Genomic DNA, 25,205 nt, shown 5'->3' on the forward strand with positions numbered 1-25,205 from the left:
TGTATATATATATATATATATACACACACACACACACACACACACACACTATGTACATTTAAAATATGAATGAATAAATCAGTAAAAAAATCAATATGTCTTTATATTTCAGATAAAGCTGTTGAGCTACTAGTCTCTTGTTTGAGCAGTAGTTCTACAGATATACGTACCATAGGAGCTTCAGCACTTTGGGCTCTGTTGCACAACAATCAGAAGGTAACGTCATTTATTCAGTGGCATCCTGTTATTACATAATGCTTTTTACAAACAGTTAATGAATGATTGGGAAAAATATTAAATAGTAGAACTAGTCAAGCAACAGTTCTTTGGCAGCAGAATGTGGAATAAGACACTATTCATGATCATTTTTATAAACACAAATTACATGTGAGTCTTCATTTCTCACATCCGTCTCACCCTTTATCTTCCCATCCTGCATGTCTCCTCTCACAAAGGCAAAGGCCACTTTGAAGTGTCCTTCCATCAGACTGAAAGTTGAAGAGGCATACGTGTCCGCCAGGAAAGGTGCGAATATATTCAGTTTGATCAGAGGAGAGCCTCTCATTTTTACTCTCAAATGGTACTAGAGCATCAGGAATGGATCTTTCCTGAGAACGTGTGGTAATTGTCTGTCTGTTTGTTTGTTCATGTAGATGAAGAGCACAGAAGTGACAACCCCCTGAACGTCTATCTTCTGAAGTGCCTGAGAAATCTCACACACATTTTCAACTCTTAATTGCCTCACTGGTCATGGAGGTCATTGAAATCACCTAATAATGTGAATGTTTATTTATGTTTTGGTACATATTATGAACAGTTTTTGTACATTTTTGTTTTGTAGCAAATAAATAAATGAACTGTTTTACAGTAGACACCTCTTCATTCTCCAACTGTTAGATCGGTATTACTGGATGATGAAATCTCAGTAATTATTTATCGCGTGCACTGTAAAGGACTAGTACAACCAAAGTTTATTTTTTTCACCATTTTTGGGTGTACTATTCAATTACTTAAGGTCATTATTTTTCCTTTCCTTTGAGTTATTTTTGTTTTGATGTATTCTTATCATAGGGGAATTCAGAGATTGGTTTCAAATCAGCTCAGTTTCAAATTTCAGTTTCAGTTAAACACAAAAAAAACTTTGTGTGGGGTGGAATTATGCCCATTGTAGTTAGGAGAACTTAACACCTCCTCTCTAACAGTGTTGAACTACTGGTTGAGGATGTGATTGCAGACTCTTGCAGCTGAGCACAGATAGTGCCTGTGGTCGCCTCAGTCCTCGTCAATGCTGTATTCATTCTGTCTCAGAGGAGCAAGATGGTGGCAGTACAAAAGGATTACTGGTACTTCTTGGTACTCATGATGCCGCTCTGTTTTCTGAAAGGTAATGTTTTTAGCAAAGGTAGGAACGTTTGACTGTAGTTCGAATGGTTTGTTATAAGCAATTGTTTGTTCCTTATTGGTAATTTATATCTATATTTAAGTAGGTAAGCATGAATGGCTGTTCTCTAGCATTATAAACAGTGTTCCTGTTTACGTATGAGTTGAATTGACTGTTTGATTTCAGTGCTTAAAAATTAAAAAAAAAAAAAAGTTTTAAAAAGTTTATCCTAGACTATTAAAGAAGGAAACATCTGCAGTAACTGATTTTGCTTTGTTGCAATCCTTTTAAGAAGGATATGTGGTTACATTGAAACTAACTTTCGTTTGTTACTTTTACTTGTGGTTGTTGATTGCATTGTATTTTGTAGCCTTATAAAACTAAACTAACAATAACAGTTTAATAAACTTAAACTTTAAGATGTTGTTCTGCTGCAACTTTACCAAACAACTGGACTGGAGACAGAAGCGAAAACCAGCAACACTTGTTGGTTGGACAACTAGGAGAACATTGTATTTTTGCACATATGCCTTTATTTATGTATTTAAAAAGAAAATTAAAAGACAAATTACAATTGTTGTTGATTTAGACTGGGGAAAAATAAAGTTAAATTATTTATATACATATATTAATAATATATTCATTTATAATACACACACAAATATGTTTTACAGTTTTTATAATATGGAATGGTAATTTTAAATTTATACAAATCTGAAAAAAAGTCATGATTTATATAATATAAATGTCTTTACTGTCACTTTTGAGCAATTTAATATGTCTGTAGAATGTTACAGAAAATTCTGTCTTTTGAACTTTATCAAAGAATCTTAAAGTCACAGGAAAATCAGTTTCCCCTAAAATTTTAACACACCACTATTTTCAACAGATAATAGTAAGAAATATTTCATGAGCACCAGATCAGCATATCAGAATGAATTCTGGAGCATGTGACACTGAAGACTGGAGTAATGATGCTGAAAATTCAGCTGTGCCATCACATTGTAAAATATATTTAAATTAATAATATCTCACAATATTAATGATTTTCTTTTTCAAAATCCCAAAATCTTGCCAACCTCAAACTGTTGTATGGTAATGTAGCCTATTTCAAAAATATTTAATTGGCTTCTTTCCAAAATCTGTACAAATGCCACTGTCCACTGACATGAAACGATGTACATTTAGATGGTTTTGTATTCCAAATTCAAAGTAGTTTTATTGGCATGACTGTACGTAATACAATATTCCTACAAGTATTCTTTTGTGTGTCTCTCTCGCTCTCTCTCTTTTAATCTATATCTGACTTCCCACACTTCCGCAATGGTCTTTTAGGCTCTGTTCAGATGAAAGCCCCAGAATCAACAGTCATACTGCGTGAGGGAATGATATTGGACTGCCTGTGTCCGTGGACTGGCCAGCTCACTATGGTCTCTTGGACTAAAAAGTCTCTTTCACAACCTGTAGCTGTTTATCATCCTCAGTATGGTACCAACTTCGAATCATCTTATGATGGTAGAGTGGAGTTTCTGAAAACCACCACGATGGATGGCAGCATTTCCATAAGGAACGTCACTGAGGGTGACATCGGCCAGTATCATTGCTCTCTGCAGACCTATCCTCAGGGTTCATGGACAAAAGACACATTTGTCAAAAAAACAGGTGAATGAAGAAACCATTTCAATTTTGCCATGTTCAGCATTACATTTTTCAACATTACAGATGAAGACAGGTAATCTAATTAGTGGTCGACCGATACATTTTTTTTGGTTAGGTCGATAAGCGTCAAAAGGGACTTTTATTTTGACAGTGCCATGAACGCAGCACCTGAGTGCAGATACACAGGTGCTCCCATTCTCTGTCTTCATTAGTTTTGTTTAAAGGCCCACTGAAGTGCTTTGGATCACGCAGCTTTATTCACTGTGTTGATATATCTAGAAGCTCCTCCTCTTTTTTCAAAATAGCCAATAGATTTTCGCCTAGATCACAGCTCGGCCAGAGCCATCGAGCTCGTAAAACCCAATTTTCCTCACAATCTCTAATCGTTTCTCCTCCATATCTCTTTAAAACAGAGCATCGTTTGTAGAATTCAAATGTGTCCGAACATTTTGTGGTCTGCGCCGACCCACGGCACAAGTTGAAAATTTCTCAAAGTTTCAAGCGCAGGCGTCAGCCAATTAGATCGCCTTATGGATAAAACCCTAGAGCAGTCGCTAGCCAATTGCGTTCATTCAACACCGGAAAGTAATGTGATTGGCTGTTGTCACTGAGACGGTCGCGTCAAGCTTCAGACACGCCCACCGTCAAACGTTAACGCCAACGCCCCGTGTGAATGCAGCGTAATGTGAAAATGGACTTCATTCGCGTCAACAGAAGTATATTTACACTGTCTGAATCGTTCCCTATACTCTATATAGTGCACTATGTGCCATTCGCCATATAGAAACTAGTAAATGTGTGAACAAATGGCCAATTTCAACTGTCTGTTTAGTGTAGGAGGGGGCGGGACTTTAGATTCTAGAGAGCTTTTGATTGGACAGAAGATTTGATGAGAAACTGAAGTTCGCGGTGATGTCATGAAAATCCTTGATCCATTTTAGCGGAAGTGAGAGAGTTTTGAATGCTTATATCTTCTAAATGCGAATGTTGTCATTGTTTCGGAACACATCAGCTTATTCATAACCTTTAGGCTAACATATTCTTATTAAAAGCTAAAAAAAAACGTAAATTTTGATTTCAGGGGGACTTATACAGTTCCATCTAGGATATTAGAACTGTTAAATTTGGCATGAAACGGAAGTTGCGATAGTCTTTTCTTTACTATTGTAACATATTTCCGAGTGAAACGGCTACTCGAACAAGAAAAATGTAGGGCGGGACTTGATTTCTATGGTTTGCTATTGCTGTGATGTCATGTGAGTGGCAGGTTGCATAATTCTACTCCACTTTTTTTCTAGCAATCACCACCACCATCTCTATTCAACCAGACACTAAGTTGGTGGTGGCAGAGAACGACAACCTGACCATTAATTGTGACCTTGTCCACAACGGTGAGGTTTATCAAGTAAGCATAGAGAAACTGAACACTGAGGAGGGGAGTAGCAATATTATAGCAACGTGTCAGATGCTGGAGGATGGCGTGGAGCTGAACGAGTTCAACAGTAGAGGACGAGTGAACTGCAGTGATGCTATGGAGGTCAGTCTACACCTCACCAACATCATCAAAGAAGATGGAGGATTGTACCGCTGCAACTTCAGCACAGACGCCGGTGTCCAGTCCACCACAGTCCTGCTGACCACTCTATCTGCTCAAGGTAGGACAAGGATGGGACTTGTTTAAAATGTTTCTTTCCTTTCTGCATCTTTTTGTCCACACTGCTTCCTTTTGAGAGAATGAGACCAGTACCAGTCAAAGGTCTTGTAGATTCATTCATGTGTCCAAACTTTTGAATTGTGTTTGTAAGTAAAAGCCCTATCATGCTACAACTTTTTTATATATATATAAAATGATGATAATTATAAAAAAAAAAAAAAAAACAATTTAGCGAAAAATCCTGTGCTACAGAATATTTGGTTACCAAAATGTAAAGAAATATGCTTTACTTTATTCCTTTGGCATTGTTATTAAAATATCCGGAGAGTTTTATATTATTGCGGTAGTTAGAGATCCCTCCGTGTTGGATATAGATCCGGGTCGCTAAAGACCCGAATATGTAATAATGACTGCCGAAACATTCATGCATTTAGGGGTTAACACAAAATATCAAATTGACAGTTCTGAACCAAAATGTTGAGTGATCCATGGAGTTTTTGTGAATTAAATTTTATTCACACAACTTTTTTGACCAGATTATTCAAAATTCCATTGGAAATGCATAATTTTGGCCCTTTGCAAAGACTAATGTGCGGACACATTAGCAGATTTCCTGTAAATTTTGTGGACAAAAAAAAAAAGTGGTGGCCACTGCACCGATATATCAGCCGGCAATATTTATTGGCCGATTTTTGATAAATTTACAACCATCGGTATATCGGCTATAGCATAAAAAAGGCCGATATAACAAACTGATGGTTTATTAATTAAACAGTTAGTTCAACCGAAAATGAAATCTCTGTCATTAATTACTCACCCTTATGTTGTTCCAAACCCGTAAGACCTTCATTCACCATCAGAACATAAATTAAGATATTTTTGATGAAATCCAAGAAGTTTTTTTTTTTTTATCACCCATAAAAAGCAACGTAATTACCATCATTTAAAGTAGTAAAGACATCATTAAAACGGTCAACGTGACTGCAGTGGTTCAACCTTAATGTTATGAAGCGACTAGAATACTTTTTGTGCGCAAAAGCAAAACAAAAATAACGACTTTATTTAACAATCTAATCTTGCCTGTCAGTCTCCTACGCAGTTGACGCAGTGCAGCACTTTCTTGTTTATGTCAGAACGCCGACTGGCGTTTGGACGTAAACACGGAAGCTCTGCACTGCGTCACTTGAATTTAAATATTCAAGTGCAAGAAGACATGAAAGAGAACTCAATTCTACTCACTGTGTGAGAATCGTGCGCCCGGAAAACAGCGTCTCAGACAGCACACAAATACTGAATGGAGTTGTCTTTCGCTTCTTCTAATTCACACAAAATTATAACAAAATGGCCATCTTGGTGAGTGTCTTTGTAAACATAGTCAGTTATGTCTTAAATGAACATAAACAGCTGAAAAATAAAATGCTTGCAGCTTGTGTAACAGTATATTGGATCCATGGAGTTCTTAAAGCATTAGTTCACCCAAAAATGAAAATTATCCCATGATTTACTCACCCTCAAGCCATCCTAGGTGTCTATGACTATCTTCTTTCAGACGAACACCATCGGAGATATATTTAAAAATATCCTTAGTCCCCCAAGGTTTATAATGGTTGTGAATGCATCCTTACATAAAAAAAAAGTTATCCATACGACTACAGGGGGTCAATAAAGGCCTTCTGAAGTGAAGCGATGCATATTTGTAAGAAAAATATCCATATTTAAAACTTTTTAAATTCAAATAACTAGCTTCCGGCGGACGACCGTACGCAGCCACAGCAGCCAATCACCACTTCGAATTAACGTATATACCCCACTTTTCATGACATTGCTTTTTAAACCTGAAGAGCGAAATGGCTCCAAAAAATGAAAAAATAACCACTTTTCCATTAATAATAAACATAATGAGTGCTATTATTATTTTCATTGATGTGCAACATTTACATATGTCAACATCTCAAAAATGTGTTTGTAATTCATGACCCTTTAAATCATGTGTTTATCTCTCATTACAGATTTAAGGGGTCTTCATCACATGCTGTACGTGTATATTGGAGGAGGGCTGGTTGGTGTCGCTCTTCTGATGATTTTGTTAGTGACGTGGGTGAACAGGTATGTCATCTTACTTTATTAATCATAAAGATGCCCAGCAGTTTTTTTCACTTCAGGTTCAAACCACCTTCCGTACTTCTGAGGATTTGCTTTAGCAAGTGATAAAGGCAGCAAAAAACATCATTTCTTATTTTTTATGTGGAAATAATTAGAGGTAACATAACTAAAAATAGAAAGTAGGAACAGATTCATTGCTAGTATAACAGCGCAGACTTGTGTTCTGTGCGTGTTGTGACTGAATTAAGACTGAAGGTTGAAGAACAATGCTTTTCCCATAGCTTTCATTAGGTATGAAGTTATAAGCGTCTGGTTTGTCTGTTAAGAGGTCTCTCAGATAATTGGCTTTGAAATCCCATCCCCTCCTCGCCTTCACCATATGTCCACCACACTTGCTGCCAGCCTCAGTAAGTTTTATACTGAGTGTGCAGTTCGTTATTTTGCAGTGAAGCGAGGTTATCTCCATACTGCAGTGTTTGCTTTCCTGCTTCTTAATAAAATGATTAAGTGGCCTGTAATGTCTGTCATCTAGAGTAAACCGTCACTCAATTTCTAAACTGGTTTTCACAGGATGAAAAGGAAGAGAGAGGACTACAGAATCAAACTGCACCCTGCCAAAAGACAGGTAAATATGTCAATCAGTTTGGCTCCGCACAGCTGAGCACATATTGTTGCTGTGTGAATATCATGAAGAAATGTCCACGTCCATATTTCACTCCAAAATCAAATGTTCAAAAAAATGTTTTTTTTAATTTGCATTGTGACTTATTTTCATCACAATGAATCACATTACTCAATAAAATTGGTATAATAACATTATAATACCATATTTTTTAGCTGTGCGATATGGCTGTATATCAGCACGGCTATGATTTGGCTGTAGGTAATCACAGTGTGCTGTTATACAGCCATATCGCACGGCTACAAGTGTGATATTGCGTTTATACAACAGTTCGACAGCACAAGTGTGTAAATAAATAAGAACAACAACGGATTGTCTTTAAAAACCCTCTTTTGTGAGGTACTACTTCCTTCCGCCACGGATTCAAATCTCAAGTTGACAGTTTAACAGTTGAGCCCAAGCCTCAGTTACTAATTTTAAAACGTCACTTTAGAACTAGTAACGAAGGAACGTTGAGTTGCTTCATTGAAACTCATTGTAGTATGTAAAGTATTATGAGAGAGAGATCGCCTGAGTGTATTACCTGCATCTAGCTGTTCAGGTCAATCTTATTTTCATAATCACAAAATCAGTTTGAATGTCCGCTTGTCTTTGTCCTTTTAACATTTAAGACATTTCCATGACAGCGCTAGTCAATGCATTTGTCAGTTGCATCTTGTAACAACGCCCTTGTTTCCTTGTTTCAGGCCATTTCAATATAAAAGTCTTTGCGGCTGACTGACTGACTCATAAAGACAGTCTTTGCCGCCATCTCATGGCGTATTAATGTAACTTTCACTGAAGTCAAAATCACTAACGGACTCTTTTTCAATACCAAAAAATACGGCATGTTATTTATATAAAATATTATTTATTGAACAATAATATTTAAATTAACAACAATAGCCATTATAAAAAGTAAAATAGGAAAATAAACACAAGCAAACAGTTCAGTCAAACGTACAAAAGCAGCACTCTAGTTAGTACAGGATTTAATTCCAATGTAAATATAAGTTATGAAACTTAATATAGCCCTTAAGCCAAAACTATTAGCTCTGGAACAAGTAATGTATTAATAAGACCAAAGATTGCCCGTTTGATATACCCAAAACAAATTATACGTCATGTTTAAACACTATCTACATAAGAGCCAGCAGCAAATTCCCGAAGGACTGGCCGAGACGCAGCTGTTCTCTGTGGGTACACGAGCACTGAATGGTCGCTGACGGCCTGGAGCTCACATCTCCGAAAGCGTCTAAACAAATTTTCAAACAGGCGCTATGTTTACATATAAATCGCATATCTGAGGTCTAAACAACTATATTCTCGCCTAAAAAAACTCTTAAAACGACATTCTATTACAAAATAACAGAAGTATCTATAAAAATATGGTGGGGAATTTATAATGATATTATAAGTAATATAAGTACATAAAATACTTAAATTATATATAACATATATTATGTAATTTTATTATATTAATAGAATAATACATAAAAATTTTATATATATATATATTATTTTTAATATAATAATATATATTACATTAAGTAATATTATATAAATTTTTATTAATTCTAAAATATTTTATTATTAATAGAATTATAATGCATAAAAATATAAATAAAAATAAGCAGTTTTATTTAGAATTAATTATTAACTAGAATAGTATTTAGTAATATTTTTAATGGTTTTTTTTTTTCATTTTCATTTTAGTAATTTTGTTTTTGTAATTTTTTTATATTTTCTATTTATCTTTATTTTATTTCAGTTTTAGTAATTTTAGTACTTTAAATTAACTTATTTTATTTCAGCTATTTGCCACTGCAACATATGTCATTTTCATTCAAGTTTTTTAAAGTCTTATATATTTAATTTATTCTTTATTTAAATGAACAAAATGATTTTAATAGTGTTGTTATTGTTAACTAAAAGCAAAACTAAATATGACCTGGACATATTTCATGAAATTCACCCAGCTATATTATATACAAACATACAGCCACTGTTCAGGGACATTTTTCATTGTTGGAATTTGTCTCATCAATTTCAGTGTGTCCACAGCAAAAACACAAAGCAAAGAAAAAGATACCAATTCTTATACTCGTATCAGTCTGCACTTTATATTTTCTATGAAATTGTTTATAATATTGAAAAGTGGTGTCGTGTCCTTGCAGCTGCCTGGAATAAATGTGTCTTTGCTTAACTGCCACATTCTCCTTAACTAATGAAAAACCCTTAACACAGATGTTTTGCTGTAGCTCTAATGCTTCTTTTATTCATAATAACTCAAACTGAATGTTTTCTTTCTGTGGCAGCGTAACACATATGATCATGGCTGTGTCTATGACAGGATGAAAAAGGGGACCAAAAGTGGGGCAAGAGATAAAGAAATATACGTTAACTTTCAGATTGTGAGGGCTCATAAAAAACAAAAACAAAAGAGATGAGATACCACCACTCAATAGAGTTTTATACTGATAAATTGGCGTCTACATGGAAGAACTAGCTTTGGCTGAAGAGCAGAAATCATAAAACATAAACCAAACATCAGTGCCAAGAAATGCGTTTGCACCTGAATACTAATGGATGGATCAGAGGGGAAATTCCTAATAATGCAGAAGATTAATGGAGCAGTGTGTATAATTTGTCATTTGATGAACCACTACCACCATCATCATCGCCATCTTCATCATTACATTAACCATTCAAGCCTGGCCCAGAACCCACATTTCATGGCATTTCATTGCATAATGGTGCTGGATGTTGGCTGCTCATGACTACATTGTGGAAAAATGTCCTCTCTGCTCCTCGGTGAAGTCTGTTTGACAGGTAATCTGCTTAAGAAGCTTTCTGGACTGTATCAAAGCCAGATATAAGCCAAGCACGGTCACTATGAACAGACACCGAAGCAACACTTTAGTTTGAGTGACTCTAATTATCGAATGATTGGATCTCAGAGAGCTTTTGAGTGGATGAATCTTCTCAAAATCACATCCTTGTCTCGTGTCTCAGTTTGAGCCTGAATGCTTTCTCTCTGCAGAAATGGAAGTACCAGCCTCACGAATGAAAACGAGGATACGAAGGCTTCATTACTCATAGGTTGAACTGACAATGCTCAGCTTACAGGCGGAATATGATTTGTATTGTGAGGAATAATGACTTTAAATGATTAGGATCATTCAAGAGTTCAGATTTGATTTTTGAGCACAGAGCACTTAACATGTACAGGAATAAAATGAATCACATTTTGATGCATCTATTCTATCCTTCATCTCACAAATCAATCTGTATTTGATTACAAATCAAAAATTAGGCTTTGTACTCTAAAAAAAAGATACAGGATTTAGCTTCATGAGACTGTATTATGCCTGAATGATGGTGTTCTTTATGACTCATATAAAGATATTAACATTTATTGTAGACTTCTTGCTTTTCTTATTTTCATATACTCATTTAAGTATATAAGTAACAACTCTTAAAGGAAAAGATGACATATATATATATATATATATATTTTTTTTTTTTTTTTTTCTTTCTAAAGATTGGGGTTAGTAAGAGTTCTTTTATTTTAAGAAATTAATCATTTTATTCAGCAAGGAGACATTAATAATATATACATTATATGTATATGTGTATATATATATATATATATATATATATATATATATATATATATATATGTGTGTATATATATATATATATATATATATATATATATATATACACACACACACACACACACGTATATAATATATGTATGTATATATATATATACATACATACAGTGTATATATATATATATATATACACACACACACACACACATACATATATACATAATATATATGTATGTGTATATGTATGTATGTGTGTGTGTGTGTGTATATATATATATATATATATATATATACACACACACACAAATACATGCATACATACATATGTATGTGTGTGTATATAATATATATACACACACACACACACACACACACTATATTATATATATATATATATATATATATATATATATATATATATATATATATATATACTAGGGGTGTAACGGTACACAAACATGATGGTTCAGTACGTACTTCGGTTTTGAAGTCACGGTTCGGTACAGCAAGGTGAGAAAACAAAACATTTTTTTCTCTTTTTTTATTAAACAATGTTTTACTGAACCAACTGTGTCTTTGTCTTTAAATGTATTCAATTATAATTACAATTTTCTTAAGTAGAAAAAAACTATCTCTGCTAATGCTGTAAACTATTAGGGAGCCATATTAAAGGATACAATTAACAACAGATCCCAAATAATTCAATTCAGTTGCTATTTATTTTTAGATATAATCATCAACACTCAAATAATAATAATAAAAAAATATATGTATTGTAAGCATGTAAATTACACATAAGGCAGTTTTTGCATTAATTTATGTTTCTCCAATTCGTTGTTGAAATATAATCATTAACACAGTGGCTGTCATAACTTGTTTTCATGACGGATTTATTTAGGCCTTACATTAACTAACAGGTTAAGTAAAATATTTAATATATAGGCTAATATAGTGCATTTATTTATCGAAACAGTTCATTTCTCTAGCGAACTAACAAGCTGTGCACACCGAATGGATTTTCTGAGGTAAATGTAATAGCCTACTACGTGACATATTGTTTACAAACTGTTTTACTGACATCTTTTCGTGGCTGAAACACTTACCGTGCGAGAGCGGCGTGGCGCGTCTTGGACGGTGAGAGTGTCGAGGAGAGTTGAAACAAAGTCCCTTTATAGTCTTTGGTTGAAATCAGGTCAACTTTATGGTAATGAGCTATGACACGGTTCAACGGCAACCAATCGGAATGTAGAGGTCCTCGCTTGAGAGGATTCCGATTGGTTGCCACAACTTGTCATTTACTTTGACCCTCCCGCCGGCGGCGGTTTGAATGCACAGTACAGCGTTGTTGGCAGGGCAGCCAAGGTGAATTTTGACGCTCTCGCCGGCGGCGGTGTGAACGCACGGTAAGTTGTACTGTATCTTTCAACATACCTTCATGTTCATTCTGTAGTAGTGAAGAGGAAGGGATGATCGCGTTCACTCGCGCTCCGCACTGCCGTTTGTCACGTCACATTAAAAAGCGCCAAAACAGCATTTATTGTTTGAATTTCGTGATAAATGGACAGATGGCACTTTGTTTCTTATCGAAAGTAACATAACAGAGCTTATTGCGATTATTGGTGGTTAATGCTGGTTAAAAAATAGGTTAGGCTAAAAAGCGCGCCCCCTTCTGGTTTGGAGTGTGGATCGCCTGTAGGGGAGAGTGGGGTAAGATAAGCCTTTTTTTTACTTATGTGGTCCTCAAGATAAGGGAAAATGAGGCAGAAGTACAATGAAAGTATTTAAAGTAATTTCAGGATGTTTCATATCATTTTAAATGATCAGAATACATCTATGACAAAGGGTTCTAAAAATATGGCTTCTTATAAAAAAGTGTTCCTCTGGCTCAATTTACCCCAGGTTAGGGGTAAGTTGATCCGAGTCAGTAGGTGGGTGTAAACTGACCATCTTAACTGAATCTGGATCAAACCCATGTGAAATTTTAAAGATAATGTACCTATTTTAAAAACTAATTTAATAATCAAATTTCCTTTTACAAATATTCATTTTTTTTTTTTTAAAGCTAACTTAAACAACATAAAACCAACCAAAGAAGTTGCAATTTTGGTATGTTTAATTGTTTGCATTTCTGAAACAATATGTTGAACACCAAAGTTGTAACCTTCCCATAAACAGACTAAACAGAGAGTTTGTTGAGTAAAATTAAATAAAAACTAAATAAGAATGAATAAATGTCACTGAAACTAATTAACATTTTAGTCAAAAGGTTCTTGTCATGGTAGTTTTTCTGCAATGTTTACCATGTTAGGACATTAGGGACTACAGGTGGAAAGATATATATGATTAAACATCCTCTGGTTCGTATCAGACTTGGAGAAAGATTTTGTGTACTTGTACACTGTTCCTATCAAATAAACTCAAAAATAAGGATAAACTAAACCAGTTGCGTAATATTACACTGAAATGACACCAGTTTACTTCAGATTTAACTTAAATTCAGTGCCTTATGGTGGGGTAAGTTAAAACGCTGGCTCAATTTACCCCACAGCATTTGGCTCACTTTGCCCCATAGCTGCCATTTTAGGAAAAGCTAGCTATCTTACCAATTCAGAATAACATTTAGCTAAATGACTTGCATGGTTTTATACGTTGCTAAATCACCAATATACATAATAAATATTTTTAGACCTGGACAAATTTGCTTTGATGAAACAGCCATTATATCTGTTATGTTAAAATTTTACTTTGACAAGCCAAAAACAGTTTTTAAAGTAAATAAGCGACTTCCACTCCTCCCATGTGCTTCTCCTTTTCACAGTCTGGCAGAAATGATGGGTGGTCCAAAATATATGGTCACGTGACAATAAAATGGTACAGTTGCCAAGATACAGGGGGTGGGTCAACTTAGCCACTGGCTCATATTACCCCACTCTCCCCTATTCGTCGTCATACTGCATGAACCGAACCGTGACGTCCGTACCGTGACGGTTCGGGACCAATACATGTACCATTACACCCCTAATAGGCAATATACATACATACATACATATTTAGTGAATTATTTGAATATGAATTCTTTATCACAGACGCATATACAGTATTCAGGGGTTTCTGTAAAGTCCATTCAGTTTATTTTACTCAGTAAACATTGACATATCCACACAGGACAAAATTCTACTTAATGCCAAAATAAAACATGGATTTTAAAAACAACAACATACAATTACAAATAAGCACACAAACTGAAACTGGTGTAAATGCTATAACACATCCAGAAAGACATCTTACAAGACATGATTTCTGGAAAAGCCCAAAGGGAATTCCCAAACAATGTTCATAGCTGGCAAGGTTTGGAATATCATGGTATTAAACAACACAGTGTTTGACCAAATATCCCTTTGAATCCTCCTTAGAAAAGGACATTCCCTTTACAAAGACATTTTAAATGAAGTACAATGCACACTGTCATAAAACAAAGGTTGTTTAATTCACATTCAAGTGCTACTAAACGCTGCCTAGAATGAATTCTGAGTATCAGCAAATAATTTTGTGTGGAAAAGGGAAAAATTACAATTCATAATGTGCTTCTAAAACCTTTAGCTCCACATCATGACATAATTTGTTATTCTGGTCGAATCAGGTTTTTCTAGCACAATTACACAAAAGATCAACAGTCATTTAAAGGTATTTCATGGTCAAGTTGTAAAGTAAATTGATTGTCGCACTGAATGCATTATTGTTTCTGTGCACACTTCTATCATCCCATCTATACAAGACCACTTGGAAAAACCCTTAAAGTCATACAGTAGAGTTAAGCATTTTCCTGTGCGGGGAGAGAATAGATATTTTGTTCTGCTTTTAGACAAATGCAGTGTCAACGGAGAAACGTAATTCAGTTATACACATGTTGGATGGCTAGAGGGATGCTAATTTAATCAGCGTTCCAGCCAGAGTCTCAGTCTAGCAGAGTCTGAAGGCACTTCTTCTGCAGTGTGAGAGGGTTCAGATGAACCGAACCTCCCATCCAGTGTGTAGACACATTTCAGAAATTAATTTCATATAAAATAAGCTTGTTTTGGGGGGGAAACATTGAATAGAATAGTTCATCCAAAAAATGTAAATGATAATTTTTTACCCTCATGTCCTTCCAAACCTGTACGACTGTCGTCGTCTTAACCGCTGTGGCCAGATGTTGTGTCCAGATCATTCAGACTGCATTTTTGAACTAAAGTTGCGGTCACACTAGAGTTTCACATTTCACTGTTCTAAAGTTCAAGTTTAGTGAACTCTGACATGCAAATTCATATGATGTGAAGACGTCTGAATGACTAGAAGATTGATACGCCACAGATTGATACAAACTTTGTATCTGCAGGACTGCATTGTTATAGTACATTGGAGTAGATTGCATATTTGATGTATTAGATGTTGAATTATGTACTTAAAAAAGCACGACAGCTGCAGTGTCCGTAGAAATTTGCTCAAAGTCTAGTGTGACTGTGGCTTAACTGATTCATTGAAAAGATCTAATTCAAAGCAATGGTTTGATTATGGTTTGAACATGATAGGAATCTGATCTAAAAAAAAATTTGACTGTTCACACTGTGTATTGAAACGGTTTAGATCTGATTTGTGTGTCTCGTGGCGCTCAGAATAGGCCTATTTCTATAGCACTGCAGTGTTGCCTTACAATATGATATAGAATACGATTATACAATTTTGATATATAGTAGCGCTACACGATTAATCGTAAAAAGCTCGCGATCTCGATTCAAGCACCCACGCGATCGTACTTTATTAATGACAACGATTCTCCCGCGTCTATTAAACCTTTGACAAAATCATACCGGAACGTTCAAATCTGTGTTCGGGCTGCCAGAGCCAGCGAGAGCCGTTTTGAATCACACATTAGTTATTTCTATGTTACAAATATTCACGTTATCACATAAGTACTGAGATATAAGTTTTAAGTTAGTATTTAAACACCGATGTCTACGATAGCGATCAAAATGGAGCAAATAGCCTACCTTTTGAAACGAACTTGGCACGTCAAATAACGGTTGTATCAATTACATCTAATTCCACTAGTTGGCGACAACTGACTGTTAAAAAAATGTATGTCATTGAATCGTTCATTCAAAAGATTCGTTCAAAAACACTGATTCATCCAGCAATGAAACAAGTATTTATTAATGAGTCACTGAATTCATTCAAAACCATTTTTTAAATAATTCATTCAAACATTTTCCAGCAATTAGAGTCAGCAATTTATATTTTGTCAAAACTTCTAGTAAATTACATGTTATTTTGTTTAGTTATATATTCAGAATCGTGATCTCTATTTGAAACCTAAAAATCGTGATTCTCATTTTATCCAGAATCGTGCAGCTCTAATATATAGTACGATATGCGTTTACGTTTTACATGGCGTGAGAAGGTAACAAAGAATTGCTATGATCAGAGCGGTCAGACTTTAACCGATTTCCAAAAATTAGACTTGAATAGGATTTCAAACCACATTTGAATGTAGCTTGAAATGGATTTGTAAATATCAGATTTCATGTGATTTTTTTTCCCGTTCACACTTGCTAAATAGGATTGAATTTGGACTGACGGTCTGAACAAGGCTTGTGAGTCCTTTTTGAAGCTTTTTCAGATTTCATGGAAAAGAGCAATCAGCACAGTCTTCAAAATATCTTTTTTGTGTGTGTGTGTGTGTGTGTGTGTGTGTGTGTTCCACAGAAGAAACAAAAACATATGAGTTTGGAAAGCGAGTAAACAGCGATAGAATATCCATTTTTGGGTGAACTATCCCTTTAAAAGTATGCTCTTTTTTCCAGTTTCCCCCGAAACACCACACTGCACACATCTACAGACATCATGGCATAATGAACACCAAAGCAAATGACAAAAGTGCAAAACAAGCTCTAATATAAAAGTGCAGGGTGCTAAAACACAAACAGATACCTTGTTTGACAGAAGCTACGTACAGTAGGTGTCCCATTACAACGACAGACAAAAATGCAAGAAACTTAGGGTGAAAGCGCTACAGCGCTTAAATATTTACAGTATATCTGAAAAATAACTGCAGAAAGTCCATTTGTCTTGAACTACACAAGGAAAATAAAGTTTATGGTACAACTTTTTGGCATTTTTTTTTTTTTTTCTTCAACGTACAAAAAGAGGCTCCTAGAGTTCTTAGTATACACACTGTTCTACAAATAATTATAATAATTATTAAGTCATACATATACATACATATATATTGAGAGAGAGTTCATACTGTTCATGTGTCTATGAGCTTCCTAAAGCTTTGGAATGTCCGAGAGTCGTGGCTTTCGTCAAGCCATGACAGTGCATGTCAACGGAGCGGCGAGGTGCTGCAATTCCTATCGCAGCCACTAGAGGCCGCTGTTGCTTGATCCTGGTTCTGCTCCTCCTCCGTCCTCTCGGAAAGGAAGCTTTGAAACGTCTGCGCCCGTGGAATGAGAGTCATAGTCAAGCTCGTACCTTGAAAGAGCCAGAGAGATCATTACGTATGTTATTGACACGGCACTGATTCGAAAAGACATTCGAGTAAAGGTAATAAGAACTGTACAGCAAAACACATTCCTGTGCATTGATTAACTTGCGCTTTTGAATGCAGCATTGATCGTCTTTGTGCATTAATATCACACTCTTCCTCAAACAAGAAGGGGAAAAAAGATTTTGGCAACTCTCCACGTATCAGTGTTTGGCACGCTCGCAGGAGAGGAAGATGGCTTAACTCGATTTTCTAGAGGTGATTGTGTGATCAATTATGGATGAGGACGAGTAGAATATCCAGGGTGAGACGAGGATACCTGTTCTCCAAGTAGGCGAATCACACAAAACTTGTTTCTCAACAACAGCAAGGCCATATATAGAGCACTGACTCAAACAAATACAGCCTCACCGAGGCGCCTGACACAAACCGTATTTAGAAACCAAGTGAGCCGCTTCTGAGGAACGTACAGGTATTGCACGGAAGACTGTCACTTCATTACTTCTTACAGGTGGGTGGGTTAGTTTGGGTGAACTATTCCTTTAGGTTTTTAGAAATCAAATGAATTTTTGAGCAAAACGGGAGTGCTGAATCCTGCTCCAGTGCTGTGTCCTAATTCGCATACTATCCGTCCTAAATAATAATTAGTGCGTCCCAAATCAAAGCGTGTTGAGAATAGTATGCCAAAGGTGCCTATATATGTATTATTATTAAAAAAAAAAGTTAGCGTAGGCCTATGTGTTTTTATTGAGTATCATATTTGATGTCAGGTTGTCCTCGAGGAGGACAAAAACACCTCAAGCCCAAACTGAGCAAAATATATGCAGTATATGCAAACTTGTAATGTAAATCAATGAGGTCTTTATAACTTACAAAAATGCATATAAATAGGCCTATTAGTTGTCACTCTAGCCTATTTAAATGCTTAGTTTTATGACCAAAGCTCTTTTTTAAATATATATTTTGAATTCATAGAGCAAAAAGACCTATGAAAGAGTGGCATAAGTTTGAACATACTCACTGCGTCTGAAATCGAATACTACTCTACTACATAGTATGTGAAAAACAGTATGCGAATAGAGTATTATGTCCAAGTACTACACGCATTTGTACTATATAGAGCATACTTTTTCAACGGTCGTGAAGTAAATTTAAATTCAAATGTAGTACCTACTCAACAGTACGCGATTTAGCCACTGTATAGACCTTATGTAGCCCCGCCCCTTTTCAGCGCTGTGCTCGTTGTCTTTTGACTTGCGGTAAATATTTCAACAGCGATCTTATGTAGGCCTAATTATGAATGAACTGCTCCTTTTAAAATCTTCCTGGCGTACTGACATTTGTTAAAACATGTGCTTTAAACATTACAATGCTCAAAAAAACGGAAGTTCAAAGACAATATTATAAAGATGGCGGCGTGCACGTTTCTCTGGCGCATAAGGTCTTATAGAAGAAAGTTTTGCTTTACGTTTTGTACTATTGCATATTTCTTTGTGTGTATAACTTGTGTAATGTGTGACGATAAGAAGTGACTACGACATGTTTGTTAAAATGGTGATATTCAGCGGATACTGTATTAATTAACGTAATGATATGCAGATATCTGAGTGAAACACTTGATTTTGTCTATATTCTACTTAATTTCATTATCCTTGATCTTGTCCACTTGTCCGCTTCGGATAGCACTCGTTAAAAAATAAAACATCACTAACATAACTTGTAAGATTCTATGCCTAAGATCTGATCAATAGACAATACAATGTTTTGACTCATTATGAATAATATAGTCTTTAAAGGTGCAGTGTGTAAATTTTAGCGGCATCTAGCGGTGAGGTTGCGAATTGCAATATAGAGAAGCTAAGGTGGCCAACACAGGACAAATATGTCGTCTGAGACAGCAGAGAGTAGCTAGTCAATCAAACGCACTCTGTAGAGTTTTTGTCCGTTTAGGGCTGCTGTAGAAACTTGCCGGCGCAAAATGACGACTTGACACCTTCGGTGTATGTAGATAAAAATGGCTCATTCTAGGGTAATAAAAACGTAACGGTTCATTATGTAAGGTCTTTCTACACCACTGAAAACATAATGTATATTATATTGCATTTCTGTCAAAAGATCCTCCTAAAATTTACACATTGCACCTTTAAAGAAAGTGAAATAGATGCTTTATTTATTTAGTTATTTACAGTATACTACTGTTTAAAAAAAAACTTTAAGCAATTATTTTATTCAGAAAAAAGCACTTATAATGCTACTGTACATAAATTCTTTTACAAATAAATGCTGTTCTATTCATAAAATCCTGAAGAAAAAACAATTTCTACAAAAAGCAACAAAAAGCAACAACTGTTCTTAACATTGATAATAATAAATATTTCTTTAGCAGCAAATCAGTATAGAATGATCTGTGAAGGATCATGTGACACTGGAGTAATAATGCTGAAAATTCAGCTTTACCGTCACAGGAATAAATTATATTTTAAATTATAGAAAACTGTTAGTTAAATTGTAATAATAAATTGTAATAATATCTCACAATATCACTGTATTTTTGATCAAATAAATGCAGCTTTGATGAGCACAAGAGATTTAAATGAACATTAAAAAAATCTTACCGATCCCAAGTTTTTGAACAGTAATGGATATATTTATTAATATTAATAATTATTATTATCGTATTATCAAAAACAGAAGCCCTAGACCGTGTTTAGTATCATTGAGATACTATTTTAGTTTCTATTAATATTTTATTTATTTTCTGGTATCATTTTAATTTTACAGTCATTTTGTTTTATGTTTTTGGCATTTTTATTATTTTTTTTTTATTTTTTTTTTAAAAATATGTTTGTATAGTTTTTATTCATTTTTATTTCAGTTTTAGTAATTTTTGTACATATTTTAGTACAAGTTAAACTGAATGGAAATCTTGCCTTGGCAACTAGCTGCAATAAAATTAGTAATAAAAAATAATAAATATTTTTTGTATATTTTATTTAAGTTCAGTTAACGTTCGATTCATTTTAAGTAGCGATTTATTTTATTTTATTTTTTTCATGGTTTTGGATTTAACTATAATAACCCTAGAGCATATTTGTTGCATAATCTGACATAATTCCTCATGCCTAAAGCCTGAAGTGTCTGCATCTTTAACTGTGTGAACTAGGTGCAGCACTGGAGATCAAATGACGTTTAGTTCCAACCCTCATCCGAATGGGTTTTCCTGACAATTTCAGGCAGTATCCGAGAAGGGTTGAAGCTAACCTCTGCATTGAGGGATCCTGTAGCAGAACTGAACACTCCCGCTCTGGTACATGATTCAGACAGCACAGAAGGTGTCCTCTCATCCAGATGCCACATTTTTGGTGTAAGCGGATTTGCGGGAGCCAGTATGAACCCAAAGGCAGTCGGAGCGCCACTTGTCCTGCATGCTTGGTAAACATGTTATGCCTCTGTGGCCCCAGCGATCTGCCAACAGACACCATCCACATGTGTGTTTCCATCACCTTAGGAAATTACAGTCAGGGTACTGAGCCACAGATGATCATCTGAGCTGCCAGTGAGCTCTACAGGATGGAGGAAATGAAGCAACGGCCAGATAAACAGACTTGGATGATAACACACACACACACACAGACACTCACACACCATACCTCAATATTTGCAATGTCTAGAGTCTACAAGCTGTATCACTTTCTTATAACAAAGGCAATACCGTGTACCTGAACAACCAGGAAACTATCTTTATCAAATACTCATAAACCAAGTCAAACCATAATGAAAAAAAAATCAGACTACGTGACTGTAGTCTGCAGTATGAATCCATTATTCATTTCAACAGACACAAATACAGCAATATGACATGCAAAAACATTATTTACATGAGCACAAAAATTATTGTGACCTCCATGACAAAAAAAAACAAATATTTTTATAGATTATATATGTATATATTCAATAATAAAAAAAATAAATTAACAAAAGAATGTCTAAGTATTGGATTTGTTTAGTGAATATTTGTTCATTTTATATCATGTTTCTTTGTTTACAAAAAAATTATGTAGTTTGTGGAAAAAATCCCAACACAGATTTTCAGTATATGGTAACATATTTTCACTAGCTTACATTTATATCAGTAAAACCGGTTATTCAAAGAGACTGTTGTTATCGTTAACTAAAACTATTAAAAACTGTTTTTTAATTTGAAATCAAAATTAAATACTTCATATTATTTCAGCTTCATCTCAAATACAACATTGGTTTTTGATAATAAAAACATTTATAAAAACAAAACATTTTTCTTTTTGTTTAATGAAAAAAAATAATAATAATAATCCCAGTGCAGATTATCAGTATTGCCTCATATTTTCACTATGTAACTATGTTTTATATTAGTAAAACCAGTTATTCAAAGAGACAATGTTATCGTTAAAGGGTTAGTTCACCCCAAAATGAAAATTCTGTAATTTATTACTCACCCTCGTGTCGTTCCAAACCCTTAAGACCTTTGTTCATCTTTGGAACACAAATTAAGATATTTTTGATAATATCCGATGGCTCAGTGAGGCCTGCATTGACCGCAAGATAATTTACACTTTCAAAGCCCAGAAAGGTACTAAAGACATATTTAAAACAGTTCATGTGACTAAAGTGGTTCAACCTTAATGTTATGAAGCGACAAGAATACTTTTTGTGCAGCAAAAAACAAAATAACGACTTTATTCAACAATATCTAGTGATGGGCGATTTCAAAACACGAAGCTTTACGAATCTTTTGTTTCGAATCAGTGGTTCGGAGCGTGTATCAAACTGCCAAAGTCGTGAACCATTTAAATTTCGAAACGTTTCAAAACACTTATAACGTAAGCCTCGTTTACTGAAATCACGTGACTTTGATACACGCTCCGAACCACTGATTCGAAACAAATAATTCGTAAAGCTTCAAAGCTTCATGAAGCAGTGTTTTGAAATCACCCATCACTAGATATTGTTGAATAAAGTCCTTATTTTGTTTTTTGGCGCACAAAAAATTATAACAATCATAACATTAATGTTGAACCACTGTAGTCACATGAACTGTTTTAAATATGTCTTTAGTACCTTTCTGGGCATTGAAAGTGTTAATTGTCTTGCTGGCAATGGAGGCCTCACTTAATTTTATCAAAAATATCTTAATTTGTGTTCCGAAGATTAACGAAGGTCTTACGGGTGTGGAACGACATGAGGGTGAGTAATAAATGACAGAATTTTCATTTTTGGGTGAACTAACCCTTTAACTAAAACGATTTTTTTTTTAATAAATGTGAAATTATTTATTTTATTTCAGCTTTCAGCTTATTTCAAATACAAAAAAATATATATTTTTTAAATTGTAGTTTAACTAAAGTTATTAGACAAAAATCTTAAAAAATTAGAAATGTTACCTTGGCAACTACCTGAAATAAGTTTAGGTTTAAGCACTAAAATTACGAAAATTGAAATAAAAATAAAGTTATATAGAAATGTTTAAAAAACAAAATGAATAAAACAGCACATAACAAATGACTTAAAGCTAAACTAAAATTAAAATGTTAAACTTGTTAAACATCAAACACTAAATGAGAAGGAAATGAGACAATCTCCTCTTATCTTTATGCCATTAAATGAAATGTGTAGTGATTTATTTTCAAACACTGGCATGGCATTACATTTATTCTAACTAATAACATCGACAGAAGTGCCGCTGTGTTTGACTCCCTAATTTTGACTGCAAACTGCCAATTGGCCAACACTATCAGTTCCCACCGCAGGGGCTCGAACTAACAACGACCAGAGAACAAAACAAAGTGACAACCTCTCGATTCTTCTTCATTAGTTCTTATGAAACGACAGAAGCCAAACAAGCCTTTCGTACCTCACTTGAAACAAGCCAGCCTTTAGAAAAATGCAATTATACTGCAGATCTGTTGCTCAAAGTTCTGGCCCGGTTTCAGCTTGGTAGGACAAAAAGAAGGGGAAAAAAAGGGAATTATCAGCCGGGATGGTAAACAAGCATATTTGTTGTGTGCAAGACAGCTCCTGCAGTGCCAGGGCTTCGGGTTAGACCACAGCTGTCACACACACACACACAAATGCGTACATGCACACATACAGTACACTCACACAAGAGGCTCCAGTACACTGATCTAACCTGGTGGGACACAGATGATTTGTCATTGGCTTGACATTAAAGCAAGTTGCTCTCACCAGTCTGACTTACACAGCTCTAGACTAGAGGATGAACTGCAGAAACTAGAGTATAGTACTGTTAGAGTATTGAACTTTCTGTAATAACCTGTTGTATTTGTGTAAATGAAATTATTTTAATGCTTTAAACAATTTGTAATCCATCACATTCGAATATAGCTTTATTGTTCTGTTAGACTGACAGACTATGGAAGTAAAATATAAAAAATGGAATAAAAAATAAAAAAAGGTATTTGTGACTCATAATTTTGAAGGTTTTTTCCCTTTTTTCCATTGCAAGAAATAAAGTCAGAATTGCGAGATATGAACTTGCAATTGCAAGAAACAAGAAACATATTGCATGCGACTTTTTTCTCGCAATTTAATATTCAGATCTGACATTATTTCTCACAAACTTTATAACACAATTCTGACCTTTTTTCTCAGAATTGTGAGAAGTTTGGAATTGCGAGAAAAAAGTCAGAATTGTGAGATATAAACAGGGAATTCTGACTTTTTTCCCCGCAATTGCGCGTTTATAAATCAGATATAAAAGATAATAAGGCGCAATTACCTTTTTTACTTTTTGTTCCATAGTGGAAACAAGCTTTTATAGAAAGATGTAGCTGGAGAAAAAGGGATAAAAGCAGGATGCATGTTCCACTGCTGCACTTACAGTATGACATCTCAGTGCCACTTGCATCATGGGTAGGTTGCATCAGCTCAGTCTAGTTGTGGCATGAATGGGCACCAAGGCTCCATTCACACAGCAAACCTTTCCAGTTCCCGCTGGATTTTGTCCTCCGTATATGAGCTTAATAAAGCCTGAACCTCGTCGTTTGTCTTACTGTACGCACTTTTAAAAATCGTGGTTGAAATAAAATGCTGCGTGGAGTCAACCAATCAAATTGCTGCGTGAACTCAACCATCCAAGTCCCACCCCCTAAAGTTCCTGAACTTTGAAAAAGTACTACCTCATGAGCAGGGACTTTCTGAGGGGTAAATTTTTACCCGGAACCTCATTTAAACCCTGGTCCCTGCGGTCGAAACACACCGAGTACCACCCCGAAGTCCCTGGGGAAAGTTCCTGCTGTGGAAACGTGTCTATATATAACCAATTCCGTGTTCAAGCGCACTCATAAAGCTTGCCGGAAAGCACCGGCAAAAGTAATGATTATGAATGTGTACGAAAAAAAATAGCAAAGAGACATTTTTATTATTTATTAATAAACTAGTGTTTTCTGAGTCAGTGTCAGCTGCAAAGATGAAGTTGACGACACCGACTCGCCACCTCCGCAGTATAGTGAACGCGCCTTTAGACAGAATGCACCTTTCGTACGGATTACATAATCAGAAAGTAGGGCCTATTTGTTTTATATTTGTATTAGTTTGTTTAAAAGTAG

General features: G+C 35.0%; 3 protein-coding genes across 7 annotated transcripts in view; 2 read left to right on the top strand and 1 right to left on the bottom strand.

Annotated features, from left to right (window-relative positions):
• The window catches only part of rttn (rotatin), a 60,484-nt gene extending 59,614 nt beyond the window's left edge, over nucleotides 1-870 (top strand). For all 4 annotated transcript variants that reach the window (XM_051881658.1, XM_051881659.1, XM_051881660.1 and 1 more), the window contains exons 47-49: nucleotides 113-216; nucleotides 456-525; nucleotides 654-870. In XM_051881658.1, the coding sequence (XP_051737618.1) occupies nucleotides 113-216; nucleotides 456-525; nucleotides 654-736 (257 nt within the window). In that variant the 3' untranslated portion in view covers nucleotides 737-870. The remainder of the gene's footprint in view (nucleotides 1-112; nucleotides 217-455; nucleotides 526-653) is intronic.
• Nucleotides 871-1,166: 296 nt separating this feature from the next.
• Nucleotides 1,167-10,876, top strand: cd226 (CD226 molecule). 2 transcript variants are annotated; one of them, XM_051881670.1, is made up of 6 exons: nucleotides 1,167-1,384; nucleotides 2,717-3,043; nucleotides 4,339-4,695; nucleotides 6,704-6,800; nucleotides 7,368-7,422; nucleotides 10,502-10,876. In XM_051881670.1, the coding sequence occupies exons 1-6, from the start codon at nucleotides 1,318-1,320 to the stop codon at nucleotides 10,526-10,528; spliced, it is 930 nt and encodes a 309-aa protein (XP_051737630.1). In that variant the 5' UTR covers nucleotides 1,167-1,317; the 3' UTR covers nucleotides 10,529-10,876. The 2 variants fall into 2 exon arrangements, with proteins under 2 accessions (XP_051737630.1, XP_051737629.1); XM_051881669.1 differs by having other exon boundaries at nucleotides 1,168-1,384; nucleotides 9,777-10,876.
• A 3,302-nt stretch (nucleotides 10,877-14,178) lies between these two features.
• The window catches only part of dok6 (docking protein 6), an 81,518-nt gene continuing 70,491 nt past the window's right edge, over nucleotides 14,179-25,205 (bottom strand). Inside the window, exon 8 of the mRNA XM_051881671.1 lies at nucleotides 14,179-17,588. Coding sequence (XP_051737631.1) covers nucleotides 17,440-17,588 — 149 coding nt within the window. The 3' untranslated portion in view covers nucleotides 14,179-17,439. The remainder of the gene's footprint in view (nucleotides 17,589-25,205) is intronic.

The sequence above is a fragment of the Ctenopharyngodon idella genome, chromosome 23 (genome assembly GCF_019924925.1).
Source record: "Ctenopharyngodon idella isolate HZGC_01 chromosome 23, HZGC01, whole genome shotgun sequence".
In the NCBI taxonomy this organism is placed as follows: domain Eukaryota; kingdom Metazoa; phylum Chordata; class Actinopteri; order Cypriniformes; family Xenocyprididae; genus Ctenopharyngodon; species Ctenopharyngodon idella.

What these genes read in the sequence shown, in the direction of transcription:
- cd226 (XM_051881669.1), top strand. Translation starts at nt 1,318, where the DNA reads ATGGTGGCAGTACAAAAGGATTACTGGTACTTCTTGGTACTCATGATG. An exon ending in GCCGCTCTGTTTTCTGAAAG is followed by an intron (nt 1,385 to 2,716) that starts GTAATGTTTTTA and finishes ATGGTCTTTTAG; the next exon opens with GCTCTGTTCAGATGAAAGCC. An exon ending in TTAGTGACGTGGGTGAACAG is followed by an intron (nt 6,801 to 7,367) that starts GTATGTCATCTT and finishes TGGTTTTCACAG; the next exon opens with GATGAAAAGGAAGAGAGAGG.